Raw genomic sequence first — 14244 nt, 5'->3', positions numbered from 1 at the left:
AATATTGTCTTATTTGACTACAGAGTAATATTACATTGAATATATATATGTGTGTGTGTATATATATATATATATATATATATTCCATAATTTCTTCACCCAATTATTTGTTGATGGGCAGTTAAGTTGCTTTCATTCATTCACTCCTTGGCTACTGTGAAGAATGCAGCTATAAACATAAGGGACAATATGTCTCTTTGAATTAGTGTTTCATGTCCCTTGGTTTTATGCCTAGCAGTGGTATTGCTAGATTCTAAGATTATTTCCAGTTATGCTTGTTTGAGGTTTCTTCATACTGTTTCTCAAAGGGGCTGCACCAGTTTACATTCCCATCAAGAATGTAACAAAGGTCCTTTTTGTCCACATCCTTGTCAACACTTATCAGTTCCTGTTTTTTTAGTGTGAGCCATTCTCACCGCTGCAAAGTACTATCACATTGTATTTTTTAAAAAATATATATATTTTTTTGATGTATTGCACCAAAATAAAAGACTCTGGGGTGGGGCAGAGGGTTCAGGTCTTGGAACATGATGGCAGAGGAGGACCTAGCAGGGGTTGAATTGTTATGTGGAAAACTGGGAAATGTTATGCGTGTACAAACTACTGTATTTTACTGTCAACTGTAAACGATTAATCTCCCAATAAATAAACTAAAAAATTACTTATAAATATTTATTTTTAATTAAGTTCATTTATAAAATATAGAAAATATAGTCAAAACCACAGGACAGGAGGGGTAAAATTCCACACGTTTCTCACACCACCAGAGTTCCATAATCCCACCCACTTCACTGGAAGCTTTCCTGTTTTTTACCTCTCTGGGAGTATAGACCCAGAATCATTATGGAGAGCAGAAGGTAAAAGGTCTGGCTTCTGTAATTGCTTCTCTGCTGAACATGGGATAAATATTTATTTTTATTTTACTTTAATGAAAGACATACAGAGAGACTAGAACACTGCTCAGCTCTGGCTTATTGTGGTTCTGTGGATTGAACCTGAGGCTGCAGAGCCTCAGGCACGAAAGTCTTTTGCATAACCATCATGCTGTCTCCTCAGCACTCACTGTAGTTTTAATTTGCATTTTTCTGATAATAAGCGAAGTAGAACATTTTCTTTTTTTTTCCTCCATATGTTTGTGGCCATGTTCATACTTAAAAAAAAAAAATACTAGGAGTCCGGTGGTAGCGCAACAGGTTAAGCCCACATGGCGCAAAGCGCAAGGACTGCTTTACGGCTCCCCACCTGCAGGGGAGTCGCTTCACAGGCGGTGAAGCAGGTCTGCAGGTGTCTGTCTTTCTCTCCCCCTCTCTGTCTTCCCCTCCTCTCTCCATGTCTCTCTGTCCTATCCAACAACGATGACATCAATAACAACAAAAACAATAACTACAACAATAAAAAAAGGGCAACACAAGGGAATAAATAAAATAAATATTAAAAAAAAAGAAAAGTTAAAAAAAGCCCAAAACCTCAGCAAGCCACAGGCGAGTACAAACACGTGTGGCTCATGGACAGAAAGGGACTGAGGGAGAGATACCTGGGACTCTAAGACCATATACTCAGATACTCAGAAAAGGCTAGTGCCAGTCTGGGAGTTTGCTAGCTGAGACACAGTACTTCCCAGGTCTGAGTTTTAGAAACAGGACAGTTAATGTATTTCATCTATGTTACTATGTGTAAAGATCTGGGCTCAAGTCTCTAGTCTGATGTTTTCTTCTATATATTTTATAGCTTGGGGTCTACTATCCAGGCCTTTGATCCATTTTGAGTGAATTTTGAGGTCTGCTATTAAGTGGTGGTCTAGTTTCATTTTTTTTTTTTTAAACATGGCTGTCCAGTATAAAATAGCTAATTTAAACACTCCTGTGTTAATGATAACAAAGTGTGTCATTTTTGTTTTTAGATATGAGCCCCTCCGTTCCCACATGGGAAAATGTACCCAAACCCAGAGCAGATCATTAGCAAACACCACCTGTAACACACATTCCTGGAACCAGCCATCTCTGAGGTCAGTGCAGACCAAAAATAAACATGCACAAGCAGTGCTGGCTGGAGATGGAGGAATACTGTCTGCCTAAAAGGGCAGAATTCTGTTAGGAAGAAAACTTTTTTCTTTGTTTTGAACATGCTCTTCAGCTACATCAAGAAGCCCTCATTTTGGGAGTTGGGCTGTAGTGCAGCGGGTTAAGCGCAGGTGGCACTAAGCACAAGGACCCGCATAAGGATCCTGGTTCAAACCCTGGCTCCCCACCTGCAGGGGTGTCGCTTCACAAGCGGTGAAACAGGTCTGCAGGTGTCTATCTTTCTCTCCCTCTCTCTGTCTTCCCCCTCCCCTCTCCATTTCTCTCTGTCCTATCCAACAACAATGACAACAATAATAACTACAACAATAAAACAACAAGGGCAACAAAAGGGAATAAATAAATAAAAATAAATATAAAAAATATTTTTAAAAATATTTAAAAAAAAAAGAAGCCCTCATTCTAAACTGATATGACCATTCCTGCTGCTGACAGACAATGGCTTCTGGACACTTGGGGTTTAGTCACTGGAGCACGGTATCTTGCAGAGAAGGGCCCTTCTAAAGCTGAACTAGTAGTTTAAGTATTTCACCAAGATAGTGTTTAATACAAATGGTTATTTCTGTTTTTTTTTTCATTAATCTTCACATTGCAAGTTCAACAGGCACTTCATCTTGGGTTTTACACTCCACTTTCAGAGCACACAAAAAATCTGACCACATCACTGTGTATAGAAAGGTATCTAGTTTTAACTATTAAAAAATGGAATTTGGGAGTCAGGGAGTCGCACAGAGGGTTAAGCGCATGTGGCGCAAAGTGCAAGGACTGGTTAGGATCCTGGCTGGAGCCCCCAGCTCCCCACCTGCAGGGGAGACACTTCATAGGCGATGAAGCAGGTCTGCAGGTGTCTCTCAGTCTCTGTTCCTCTCTATCTCCCCCTTCTCTCTCAACTTCTCTCTGTCTCTATCCAATAACAAATAAAAAATTAAAAAAAAAAAGAAAAATGGAATTTATGTTACAATATCTAAGTCATTCTATGGACATAAATATATAGCTTACTGTATTATACAGCTAATGACACTAATAAAACAAAAAGAGAATAACTCTAATGTGTATCTTTGTTTTATTGGTATCATTTACACAGATAGACTAAATTATCTGACTAATCATTTAAACTGATAATTTAGTCTGTCTGTGTAAATGTCATGTTGATTGAATATCTGTGCTACAGGAATAGAATTTGCTTCTGCTAACAGGTGCAAGTCTTGACCCAAAATCCATAATGACTTATATTTTTCTGACTCCCCAATATCTGTCACTGTGCCTGTAACAATAGGTGCTCAATGAATTATGTCAAATGAAAAGATGCCCACAAAATTCTGGTGCTGAGGTAAACAATGGCTAGTCTACTTATAAGCCACTTTAACTTGAATGAGTCTCAACTCATTTGTCTTTAAAACTGGGTTAAAGTGAGGTTAACAATGATGACTGTTCATCCCTTTGTACAATATATAAAGATTTAATATATTATTATTATGATCCTTGTAGATTTGATTCTTTTCTTCAAGTTAAGAAAATATTTTGCTTGGGACTGTCTCTTCTAAATGGTATAACTGTAGAAAAGTAAGTAAAATATATTTCCTTCCTGCCACCCTTCCCCTATCTATACTGCAAGTAGCAAGAATAGATTAAAAACAAGTAGCCACATAAGATAGTGTGGAAGGAAGGAGAATTAGCCTTAAGACTGGACCTTGACATTCAGGAGCAGGATGAAGGTTTTACGAGTCAATGGACCATGATTAGAACAAAGTAATACATAGACAAATAGGCAAACAAACCACAGGCCAGGAAAGAATGTGTTATTGACACTGGACAGAATGTAAACCAGATAACATAGCAACATTTTGCCGTTCTCCAGATACAAGATAGCACATTTAAGTAAAAAGGGAAAAAGAAATCAAGGCCATTTTCTTAATAGGAAGATTTTAGGGAACGTTTCTTAGGAATTATCCAGACACTCAATTAAAAACTATTTTTATTTATTATTGGATAGAGACAGAGAAATTGAGAAAGGAGTGGGAGATAGAGAGGAAGAAAGACAGACACCTGCAGCCCTGCTTCACCACTTGTGAAGCTTTCCCCCCTGCAGGGTGGGACCAGGGCTTCAGACACTCAATTCTTAAGGACAGAACCTATTAGAAATGCCAATATACAACTTCAGGAAATTATTAATAAGTCACAAAATTCAATGGGGCTGAAATATTTCATTTCTCTTTTTCCACTTTCCACTATCAAATAGGATTTACTTTGCTGAGGCCTTTTCATCTATTTTTGGAGGGTGGGGAAGGGAAATATATTTGTGTAGACCTTACTTTAGATAATATTTTCTGCTTTTAAATTCATTTTGTGTTCTAAAGATTAAGGCACATAGGGTAAAATTCAACTCAACTCCATTTATATAGAATGTTTGTTTGTTTATTGATTACCAGGTCACTGCTCAGCTCTGCCTTATAGTGGTCTTGGGGATTGAACCTGGGACCTGGGGGTCTCAGGCATGGAAGACTTTTTGCATAACCACTGTGCTATCTCCTTGGGTCAGATAAGAGCTTCTAAATGTCAAGCAAAGTTTTATGAGCTCCGTAATTCTGTAAACATAGGAGGAACAATTAAACATTATTTGTTCTGTATCAGTAATTCTTAAACATTTCAAAATCCTTCTTCTTCTAGCATTTGCCCTTCAAAATCCTTATACATTTAAACACTTTATTGCAAAAGTCATAGAAGAATGTTAAAGATCTGTTAGAAAGTAAAACAGCAAGAGACACAGGAAGATGAGATGAAATAAAATGTAGAAACTTAAATTAGAGGGCAGGGTGGTAGTGCTTTGGGTTGAGCATACATGTTATAGTGTGCAAGGGCTCAGATTCAAGCCCTTGGTCCCTACCTGCATAGTGAGAAACTTCACAAGAGGCGAGGCAGGTCTGCAGGTATTTTTCTCTCTTCCTTTCTATCTCCTACTTCCCTCTCTATCTTTAAAAATAAATAAATAAAATATTGAAAAAAGAAGCTTAAATTATACTTTAATAGATATAAGCTGCAATTTCACAATTGTTATAGGCAGCCTAAACAAACAAAAAAAATTGGGGGTCTTCCTCTAGTTTAATACTTGAAGTTTTTCTCCTTGAATTGGTCAATATAAATAAATATACAAGTATTTTCCAGGAGAGACTATGCAGTGTTATTATAACAGAAATCTAGCTAACCTTTTCCATGACTTTTTTATTGACATATGTGAGCATCTGTCCAGTCCCAGTGGACTCATGTTAGGAGTTTATGCAGTGACCTACAGTAACCTTTCTCTAGACAAGCTGAAACTATGTCAACCCAAACAAGAAAACACACAGTGATAACAACTCAGTGAGTCATATATTGAAACAGTGATTTCCCAGCTCTGGTTGTAGTTTAGACTTACCTAAGTCAAGATAGCTTAAAAACAAACAAACAAACAAACAAACAAAAAACCGAAACTCCGAAAGTCAAGTCCCACTAACCAACTCAATCAGTCTTGGTGTGAATCCCAAAGGAAAAATTTAAAACTTCCAGGATGACATCAAACTTTAGGTCTGACAGAGAGTCACTATTTTAAGAGATTTGGTGGGTAAGTCTTGGGGATGGAAAAAGAAAATCAACATCTTCACTAAGCTATAAGTAATGATAGAAAAATAAAAAATCACTAACAGGCTACAAGAACTAACCCAGCCCTTTCTTTTAGGACAACCTTATTAAACTTTTTTCAACTCCCCCAAAAGGTCTACAAATTAACTTAAAGAAAGAAGAAAGACACTAAATTCTGTGTGTTTTAGAGGAGGGTCAGTAGTTCTGTCTGTACCTCTTGCTTACACATACACAAAAGTTGTTTTAATTACAAAAATAACTTAGATTTACTTTAGAAACTGTAATAAAAAAATAACAAAATAAATAACACCATCTCAATTGGAAAACTGGGGTCATGTCGCACAAGCAGTATTATAATCTGATTTTTTTTTTAATTTAACAACATAATGTGACAGTGTTTCCATGTTAATCATTACAAAGTAACCTAAGCTATCACCACAAAGTATACAGAAATCATATGTAGTAAACACTCTAAAAACATTACTTGTCCTTTCTTCTTTATCCATATACTCTAAATATGACTCTTACAGGAAGCTGGTAGGAATTGTTTTATCTTTAGGAAGTTTAATCACATTTATTCTTAAATTCCAACTTTCCATTACTAAAAGCAGGGTAGGAAATCTATGGTTTGATCATCTGGCCTGTTTTTGCAAATTAAATTTCCGAAACATTTAGTTTTAATGAGACATACGACGTTTGTTTGTTTTACACTGCAAAAGCAGAGTCAAATAGCCAAAACAGACTCTATAGCATGCAAAGTATAAAGTATCTATTACTTGGTCATTTATAGAAAAAGCCTTGTGACCCCCTCTATCACCACCATTTAAAGTATCTTAAAGTTTTCTTTAAGGAAAAATTTTGTATTATACAATAAGAAAATAAAATCAATATGGATAGACAATGAAAACGGTAAGAACTGTCTCCTAAGATTTAGCAACTGAAAAAGAAAAAAAAAAACATACCTAAAGGCATTTAATTTTTGACAAGGAGGCCCAAAAACTAAATGAAGGGGTGTCTCTTCAACAAATGGTATTGGGAAAATTGAATATATATATATATATATATATATATATATATATATATATATTCCCTTTTGTTGCCCTTATTTTTTATTGTTGTTGTAGTTATTGTTGTTGTTATTGATGTCATTGTTAGATAGGACAGAGAGAAATGGAGAGAGGAGGGGAAGATGGAGAAGGAGAGAGACAGATAGACACCTGCAGACCTGCTTTACTGCCTGTGAAGTGACTCCCCTTAACCCTTAACCCGCTGTGCTACCGCCCAACTCCCCCATCTAAGTTTTATAGGCATTTTTAATGACTCAAGCCCAACTGTAACAAAGACAAAAACAAAAATAAACCAATGGGACTATGTCAAATTGAAAAGCTTCTGCACAGCAAAAGAATCTACCACCCAAATAGAGAGACTCCTTACATTAAACCAAAGGCTAATAACCAAAATATATAAAGACTCAGCAACAAAAACTCAAATGACCCCATCCAAGAGAGGGCAGAGGATGTGAACAGAATATTTACCAAAGAAGAGACCCAGAGGGCCAACAGATTTAAGAGAAAAATGCTAAATGTCACTGATTATCAGAGAAATGCAAATAAAGGGACCAGGTGGTGGTACACCTGGTTCAAGGACCCAAGTTCAAGCTCCCAGCCCCCACCTGCAAGAGGAAAGCTTCACAAGTGGTGAGCAATGCTGTAGGTGTCTCTCTCCCTCTCTAAATCCCCCTTCCTCTTGATTTCTGGCTACCTCTATCAAATAAATATAATTAAAAAAAAGAGAAATGCAAATAAAGACAACAGCGAGATACGGCTTCATTCCTATGAGAATGCCATATGCCAGAAAGGATAGTAACAACAAATACTGAAGTTGTGGGGTAAAGGAACTTTCCTGTACTGTTGATGGGAATGTAAATTGGTCCAATCCTTGTGGAAAGCAGTCTAGAGAACTCTCAGAAGTCTAGAAATGTACCTACCCTATTATCCTGCAATTGTTCTCCTGTACTGTATCTTAAGGAATCAAACACACCCATCCAAAAATATTTGTGTATGCCTATGTTCACAGCAGCACAATTTGTAATAGCCAAAACCTGGAAGCAATCTAGGTGTCGAACAACAGATGAGTGGCTGAGCAAGTTGTGGTGTATATATACACAATGGAATACTACTCAGCTATTAAGAATAATTAATTCACCTTCTTTACCTCATGTTAGATGGAGCTTAAAGGAATCACGTTAAGTGAGATAGACCAGAAAGACTAAATATGGGCTGATAGCCCTCAAGGAGAGAAGTTAAGAATAAGAACAGAAAGGTGAAACACAACATAGTACTTGGACTAAGCTTGATGTGTGACATCAAAGCAAAAGATTCTGGGAAGGGTGGGGGCATGATGGTGGAGGAGGATCTAGGCTGGCGGTGAGAATGTTTTACAGAAAATTGAGAAATTTTACACATGTTATAAACAACTATATTTACTGTAAATGATTAAGCTCTCCCATAAAAAAGTTAAAAAGAAAACATTCTTACCCAAAAAAAGAAAAAGAAGTAAACTACGAAATAAATTCTGATTCTAAGAATACATAAGAAATAATTAAAACTCTAGGATAATTCACTCCAATTCATTCTAGCCAAGGCAGTATGCTTTTATGGAATATTCTATAAATGCAATTTCCTATAATATGACCATTACTTCTGGATCAAGAATGCACCTTGTATAAAGAACTTGAAGAGTAAATTCAGGAGTTGAGACACATTATTATTTATAACCTGGTAAGGAAAGTGATTGGATCCACCTTAGTCAGACAAAATAAGCTGACTGCTCTAACTACAGGCAAAATGATACTTTTAACATTGAAAAATGTCCATAATCAAATTTGTACAAGGTAGGGATTTAAGAAACCATTCCAAACAAAAAAAAAAAAAAAAAAAAGAAATCATTCCTCCCCTGCTATTTTTTTGATATTTACATGAAGTGTTCTTTAGCAGCAAATAACTTACCAATGAGCTTGACAATCTGAAAATGATACATCTTTACCACAACATAAATTAGCTCCCTCAGTGGGAAATTGCTTAAAAAAGGCAAGGTGTCAGAACAGTTTCTTTATGTCTGAAGGAAAGGAAATGATTCCATTTCTTCCAAACATTTTATACGAGAAATAATAAACTCTCACTTTCAAGCTGTCTTTATTTTCTTGGGGTCCTAGGGATCTTGTTACTAATTGGGGCAGTCATGGTTATCTGGTGTTAACCATAAGTCAGTTACTATTTAGCATGGTATAAAACATACCCAAGTATAAAACTGTCCCCATAATTCATATTACATATGAATAAATACTGATAGAACTGCCCAGAAAAGAGCACTACAGAATTATACTTCATTTTCATAGCATTCCTTAGATATACAAGGTGAATGTTATCCAAAGATCTTAGAAAGTCAGTATTCACAGAATAAAATATATGGGGGTAAATGGTTGTACAAGGAAATGGGCAACACAATCTTGATTCTATTCCTGAGGCAATTAGTTGAAAACTCCAGAGCAGATAAGCAAACAGTGAATGCTGGAAGCACATATATGCTATCACAGTTAATCCTCACACAAAAACCTACATAAAAGGCATTGTTAGTAATTCACAAATGAAAAGCTTGGATAAGAACTCCTGTTCCTTTGCCTAACTTGCTTTCAAAGTACCCAGTCTTTTTTTTTTTTTTTCTTTTTTATAAAAAGGAAACATTGACAAAAACCATAGGATAAGAGGGGTATAACTCCACACAATTCCACCACCAGATCTCCGTATCCCATCCCTTCCCCTGATAGCTTTCCTATTCTTTACCCCTCTGGGAGTATGGACCTAAGGTCCTTGTGGGATGCAGAAGGTGCAAGGTCTGGCTTCTGGAATTCCCAGTCTTGATGGAACAGAAGGAGTTTTGTTTTCTGTGAGTTCCTTGAGGAGCACCTCCAAAATCAAGTACCACAATGCATCAAAGCAAAGGACTTTTGGGGAAGGAGGTGCTGGAATAGGGTAAAAAGGCTGTTGGGCCTGGTGTGTGTGTGTGTGTGTGTGTGTGTGTGTGTGTGTGTGTGTGTGTGTGTGTGTGAAGGACATAAGTTGGAGGTGGAGTTTTGCAGGTACTTATCACAAGGAGATGAGAGATTATAGCCATATGTCTGTAACTGTACTGTAAACCATTACCCCTGCCCCCAATAAAATGATTTGAAAAGAAAAAAAAAAGAGGTCTGACTATCAGAGCCACTAAATTTGGGTAACTCACTAAATCCTTCCCTTGGAAAATAGCAATATATATAGTACTCTGACAAGGAAACCAATTTAATTTTGTGAACCTATTATTTCCCCCAAAAGTAATATTTGCAATCATTTTTGAGAAATTTTATTGTTGTTGCATCCTTGACAGGTGACATATAGAAGAGAAATACAAATTGAAAGGAAAAAAAAACTTTTTTTTTTTAGATTTAGTTTTTCACTTTAAAATTTTCTTATTTGTTTATTTAATTATTATTATTATTTTTTAACCAGAGAATTGTTCAGCTCTGGCTTATGGTGGTGCAGGGGACTGAACCTGGTACCTCAGAGCCTCAGGTATGAGATTCTGTTTGCATAACCATTATGCTATCTCCTATACTCTTATTTTTTTTTTTTTTTTATGAGAGGGGGCTGGGCACCTGGTTAAGTGCACACATTACCATGCACAAGGACCCAGGCTCAAGCCCTTATGCTCTACCTGCAGGGGGGAAGCTTTGTGAGCAGTGAAGCAGGTACTGCAGATGTCTCTCTCCTCTGTCTCCCCTCCCCCATTAACTTCTCTTTGTCCTATCAAATAGAAAGAAAGAAAGAGGGGGGAGGGAGGAAGGGAGAGAGAGAGAGAGAGAGAGAGAGAGAGGGAGAGAAACAGCCACCAAGAGCAGTGGTTTTGTTGTACAGGCACCAAGCTTCAGTGATAACCCTGGTGGTAATTAAATATATACATTATGAGAGAAAGAAAAAGAGATCAGGGCACTGCTCAGTTCTGGTATAAAACAGTGCTGGTGATTGAACCTGCAACCTCTGGGGCCTTGGATTCGGGTTCTGTGCTCTAACAAGCTGAGCTATCTCCCCAGAGACTCACAATGTCCTGGTCCCTGCTGACTTGCTGGGCCTCATCTAATATCCTGCCACCAGGACCACTGCTAGGATCTGGGACATGCCGGGTTCTCCTTCATGCAGTCTACAAAATTCTGTCCCCTGGCTGGATGTGCCTACTATTTATTTTGCAGAAAAGCCTTTCCTGACCAGGTCAAACTTCTCTCTGGATGCTTTCAGATTACTGAATCCTTTCTCATAGCACTTGTCATGCTTACAATGGTATTTTATTGGTGAACTTGTCCATATTCCTACTGGGAGAAGTGAAATATATGCCCTATGACTTGGATGAAAAGAAGAGAGGAGGCACCTTTACCTGCCTCTTTCTACTGCCATTACCCACTCCTGCCCACAGATGAGCAATGACTTAAAGAACCTGTGAATCAGCATGACTGTGCAGGCTCAGCTCAAAGCCTGAGGTGCATCTTAGCCTGCTCCCACTCAGGGCTAAGCTTTGAAGAGCAATGTGAGGAAATTAGTTAAATTCAGGCAAGGTTTGATAAGAAATTTGATGGATACAGTTCCAAGCTCCATTCTGCATTTCAGTTTTATGCATTTATAAAGCTGACTTTGATCTGTATTTAAAACTCGTTTATTTTTCAGTTGCTCGCATATTTTTGGGAGAGGGAGGATTTTTTTTTTTCCTCTAGGGTTATTGCTGGGTCTCAGTGCCTGCACCATGAATCCACTGCTCCTGGAGGCCATTTTCCCCCCTTTTGTTGCCCTTGTTGTGGTTATTATTATTATTGTTGATGTCATTCATTGTTGGATAGGACAGAGAGAAATGGAGAGAGGAGGGGAAGACAGAAAGGGGAAGAGAAAGATACCTGCAGACCTGCTTCACCTCTTGTGAAGTGACACCCCTGCAGGTGGGGAGCCGGGGGCTCGAACCAGGATCCTTACACCGGTCCTCATGCTTTGTGCCACGTGCGCTTAACCACTTGACCCCCGAAATTTTTTTAATGTTGCACAGAGATCTCATGCACACCTGAACGCTACTAAGTGGTGTTCCTGAACCATTTGTTAATAATTATTTTTTTTTAGAGAGAGAGAGACATATACCATAACACTGCTCCACCAGCCATGGAGCTCCCTTGGTGCTGTCCATGGCATTTCCATGGGGTATCAGGGTTTAAACCAAGGGCTTTGCCTATGGCAAGATGTGTGCTCTATTGGGTGAAATATCTCTTGGTTCCAAGAATCTTACTGACCACCTAGAATGTCAGCATCTTCCATTAGGCCTAAACTCCTTCAGGACAGAGATGGGTCTCTTTTGGTTCACTACTGAAGCTTATCACTTGAGATGGAAATTAAAGAAAAAATTATAGCCAGGGGGGCCAAGTGGTGGTGCACTAGTTGAGTGGACATGTCACAATGTGCAAGGACCCAGGTTCGAGCCCCCAGTCCCCACCTTCAGGGGGAATGCTTTGCACGTGGTGAAGCAGTGCTGCAGGTGTCTCAATTTCTGGCTGTTTCTATACAGTAAATAAAATAAAGATAATAAAAAAATGTAAAAAAAAACTATATCCACTAGGGTTATTGCTGGGGATTGGTGCCTGCATGATGAATCCGCCATTCACAATGGCCTAATGGCCATCGTTTTTCCTTTTCTTTCTTGCTTGCCTTCTCTCTCTCTCTCTCTCTCTTTCTTTTTCTCCTTCTTTTTTCTCTTTCTTTTTGATAGGGAGAGAGAGAAATTGAGAGGGAAGGAAGAGATAAGGAGAGAGAAAAGTTGATATCTGAAGCATTGCTTCTCCACTCATGAAGCTTCTCCTCTATCCGTAAGAACTGGGGGCTTGAACTGGTCCTTGAAAATAGAAGAATCTGCACTTTACCGGGTACACCACCACCCAGCCCCCCTAGTATGCATATACTTATTTTAAAATATTTGTTATGAGCTAGGGGGGCAATAGCTACTTGTTAGAGCAAAGTATTAGTATGTCTGAAGGCCCAAGGTAGCCAGGTTAGATCCGAGATAATACCATAAGCCAGAGATGAGCTGTATTCTGGTCTCTCTCTCTCTCACACTCTGTGTCTCTCTCACTGAAATAAATAAACAAATCTTTGAAAAAATATCTACTGTGTAAAAGTACAATGTGTAGCAAGAAGAGAAAGGATGATGGAAGTAATTTCTATGAACCCAATATCCAGCTTCCACAATAACTAACAGTACAGGGCACTCCCTGGTTCTTCCACTCCCCTAGCTGACTGAAACAAATCCAAAGCATTTTATCACTTTATCTCTATCATTTAAATGGTAGAGGCATAAAAAATATCTATAAGACCAAGATCACATATATATTATAAACAATAAAATCTTTCTTCAATAATAAATAGATGATTGGATTAATGAACTTTAGAGGCCAAAGAGTAGGTGGGTCCGAATCACCATCTGCTAATTAGTCTCGTCTGCCCCCAAGCGATTATGTGAGCACAGGAGTGTGTACACACATACTCACTCTCTTTTATTATCTTTATTTATTTGATAGAGATAGCCAGAAATTGAGAGAAAGAGGGAGACAGAGAGGGAAAGTGACAGAGAGACATCTACAGCCTTGCTTAACCACTCCTGAAGTTTTCCCCCTGCCGGTGGGAGGCTTGAACCTGGGTCCTTGCGTATTGTAACATATGCGCTCAACCAGGTGCTGCACCTCTCCCTCTCTTTCTCTCTCTCTCTCTCTCTCCATAGTGGGTTTTCTCCCAGGACCACTCCCACTCAAGGTGGCAGGACCAAGCCACTCACCTGTTGGAGTGCTGCTTCGGAACGAAGAGGAAGGGGTGATGGGCGGGGTCACGGGGGGAGTAAGGCTTCCACTGCTGTGGCGAGGTGGGGTAGACACATTCCCTCGAGACACAGAACTGGACAGGGTCAGTGAGAGTTTGGGCTGAATCTTCTTCTTTAGGGACTCCTGCTCTCTGCGTGCAGCATCCGTCATGAATCTGAAGCAATGAGGGATGTAAGTCAGCATGATTATTTACAACCCCCACTAGGTCCTCCTCTGCTATCATGTTTCAGGACCTGAACCCTCCCCCCCACCCCAGATTCTTACTTTGGTGCCATACACCAACTCCAGGCCAAGTTCTGCTTTGCCAAAGTAGGTTTTTAAATGGTAACATAAAAACAAATCTCCTACCAAGTAGAATGAAGAAACTGACATCATGTTAAGAGCATGGGACGCCGACAGGCCAGGGTTGAAATCCTGACGCTGTTACTGACTGTGTGAGTCAAGGCAAACTGATATACCTCTGTAAACTTCAGCTGTGTTCTCTGTAAAATGTGACTAACAGCTGTAGGCGTCCAGTTGATACAGACTTTTTGCTTTTCTACATGAGAATTAGATCTCGTTCACACTTGTAACCTCTTAAGCTATTCCAAGTATACTGCTGGGCAACACACCACATGG

The 14244-nt window shown here is 38.7% G+C and overlaps 1 protein-coding gene across 1 annotated transcript in view; it reads right to left on the bottom strand.

Annotated features, from left to right (window-relative positions):
* Positions 1 to 14244, bottom strand: part of JAZF1 (JAZF zinc finger 1) — a 384746-nt gene that overhangs the window by 64776 nt on the left and 305726 nt on the right. Inside the window, exon 3 of the mRNA XM_007521609.2 lies at positions 13584 to 13780. Within this exon, the coding sequence (XP_007521671.1) occupies positions 13584 to 13780 (197 nt within the window). The remainder of the gene's footprint in view (positions 1 to 13583; positions 13781 to 14244) is intronic.

The sequence above is a fragment of the Erinaceus europaeus genome, chromosome 8 (assembly GCF_950295315.1).
Source record: "Erinaceus europaeus chromosome 8, mEriEur2.1, whole genome shotgun sequence".
Taxonomy (NCBI): domain Eukaryota; kingdom Metazoa; phylum Chordata; class Mammalia; order Eulipotyphla; family Erinaceidae; genus Erinaceus; species Erinaceus europaeus.
The sequence above is the reverse complement of the archived record's forward strand: the minus strand, read 5'-3'. Positions and strand labels throughout refer to the sequence as shown.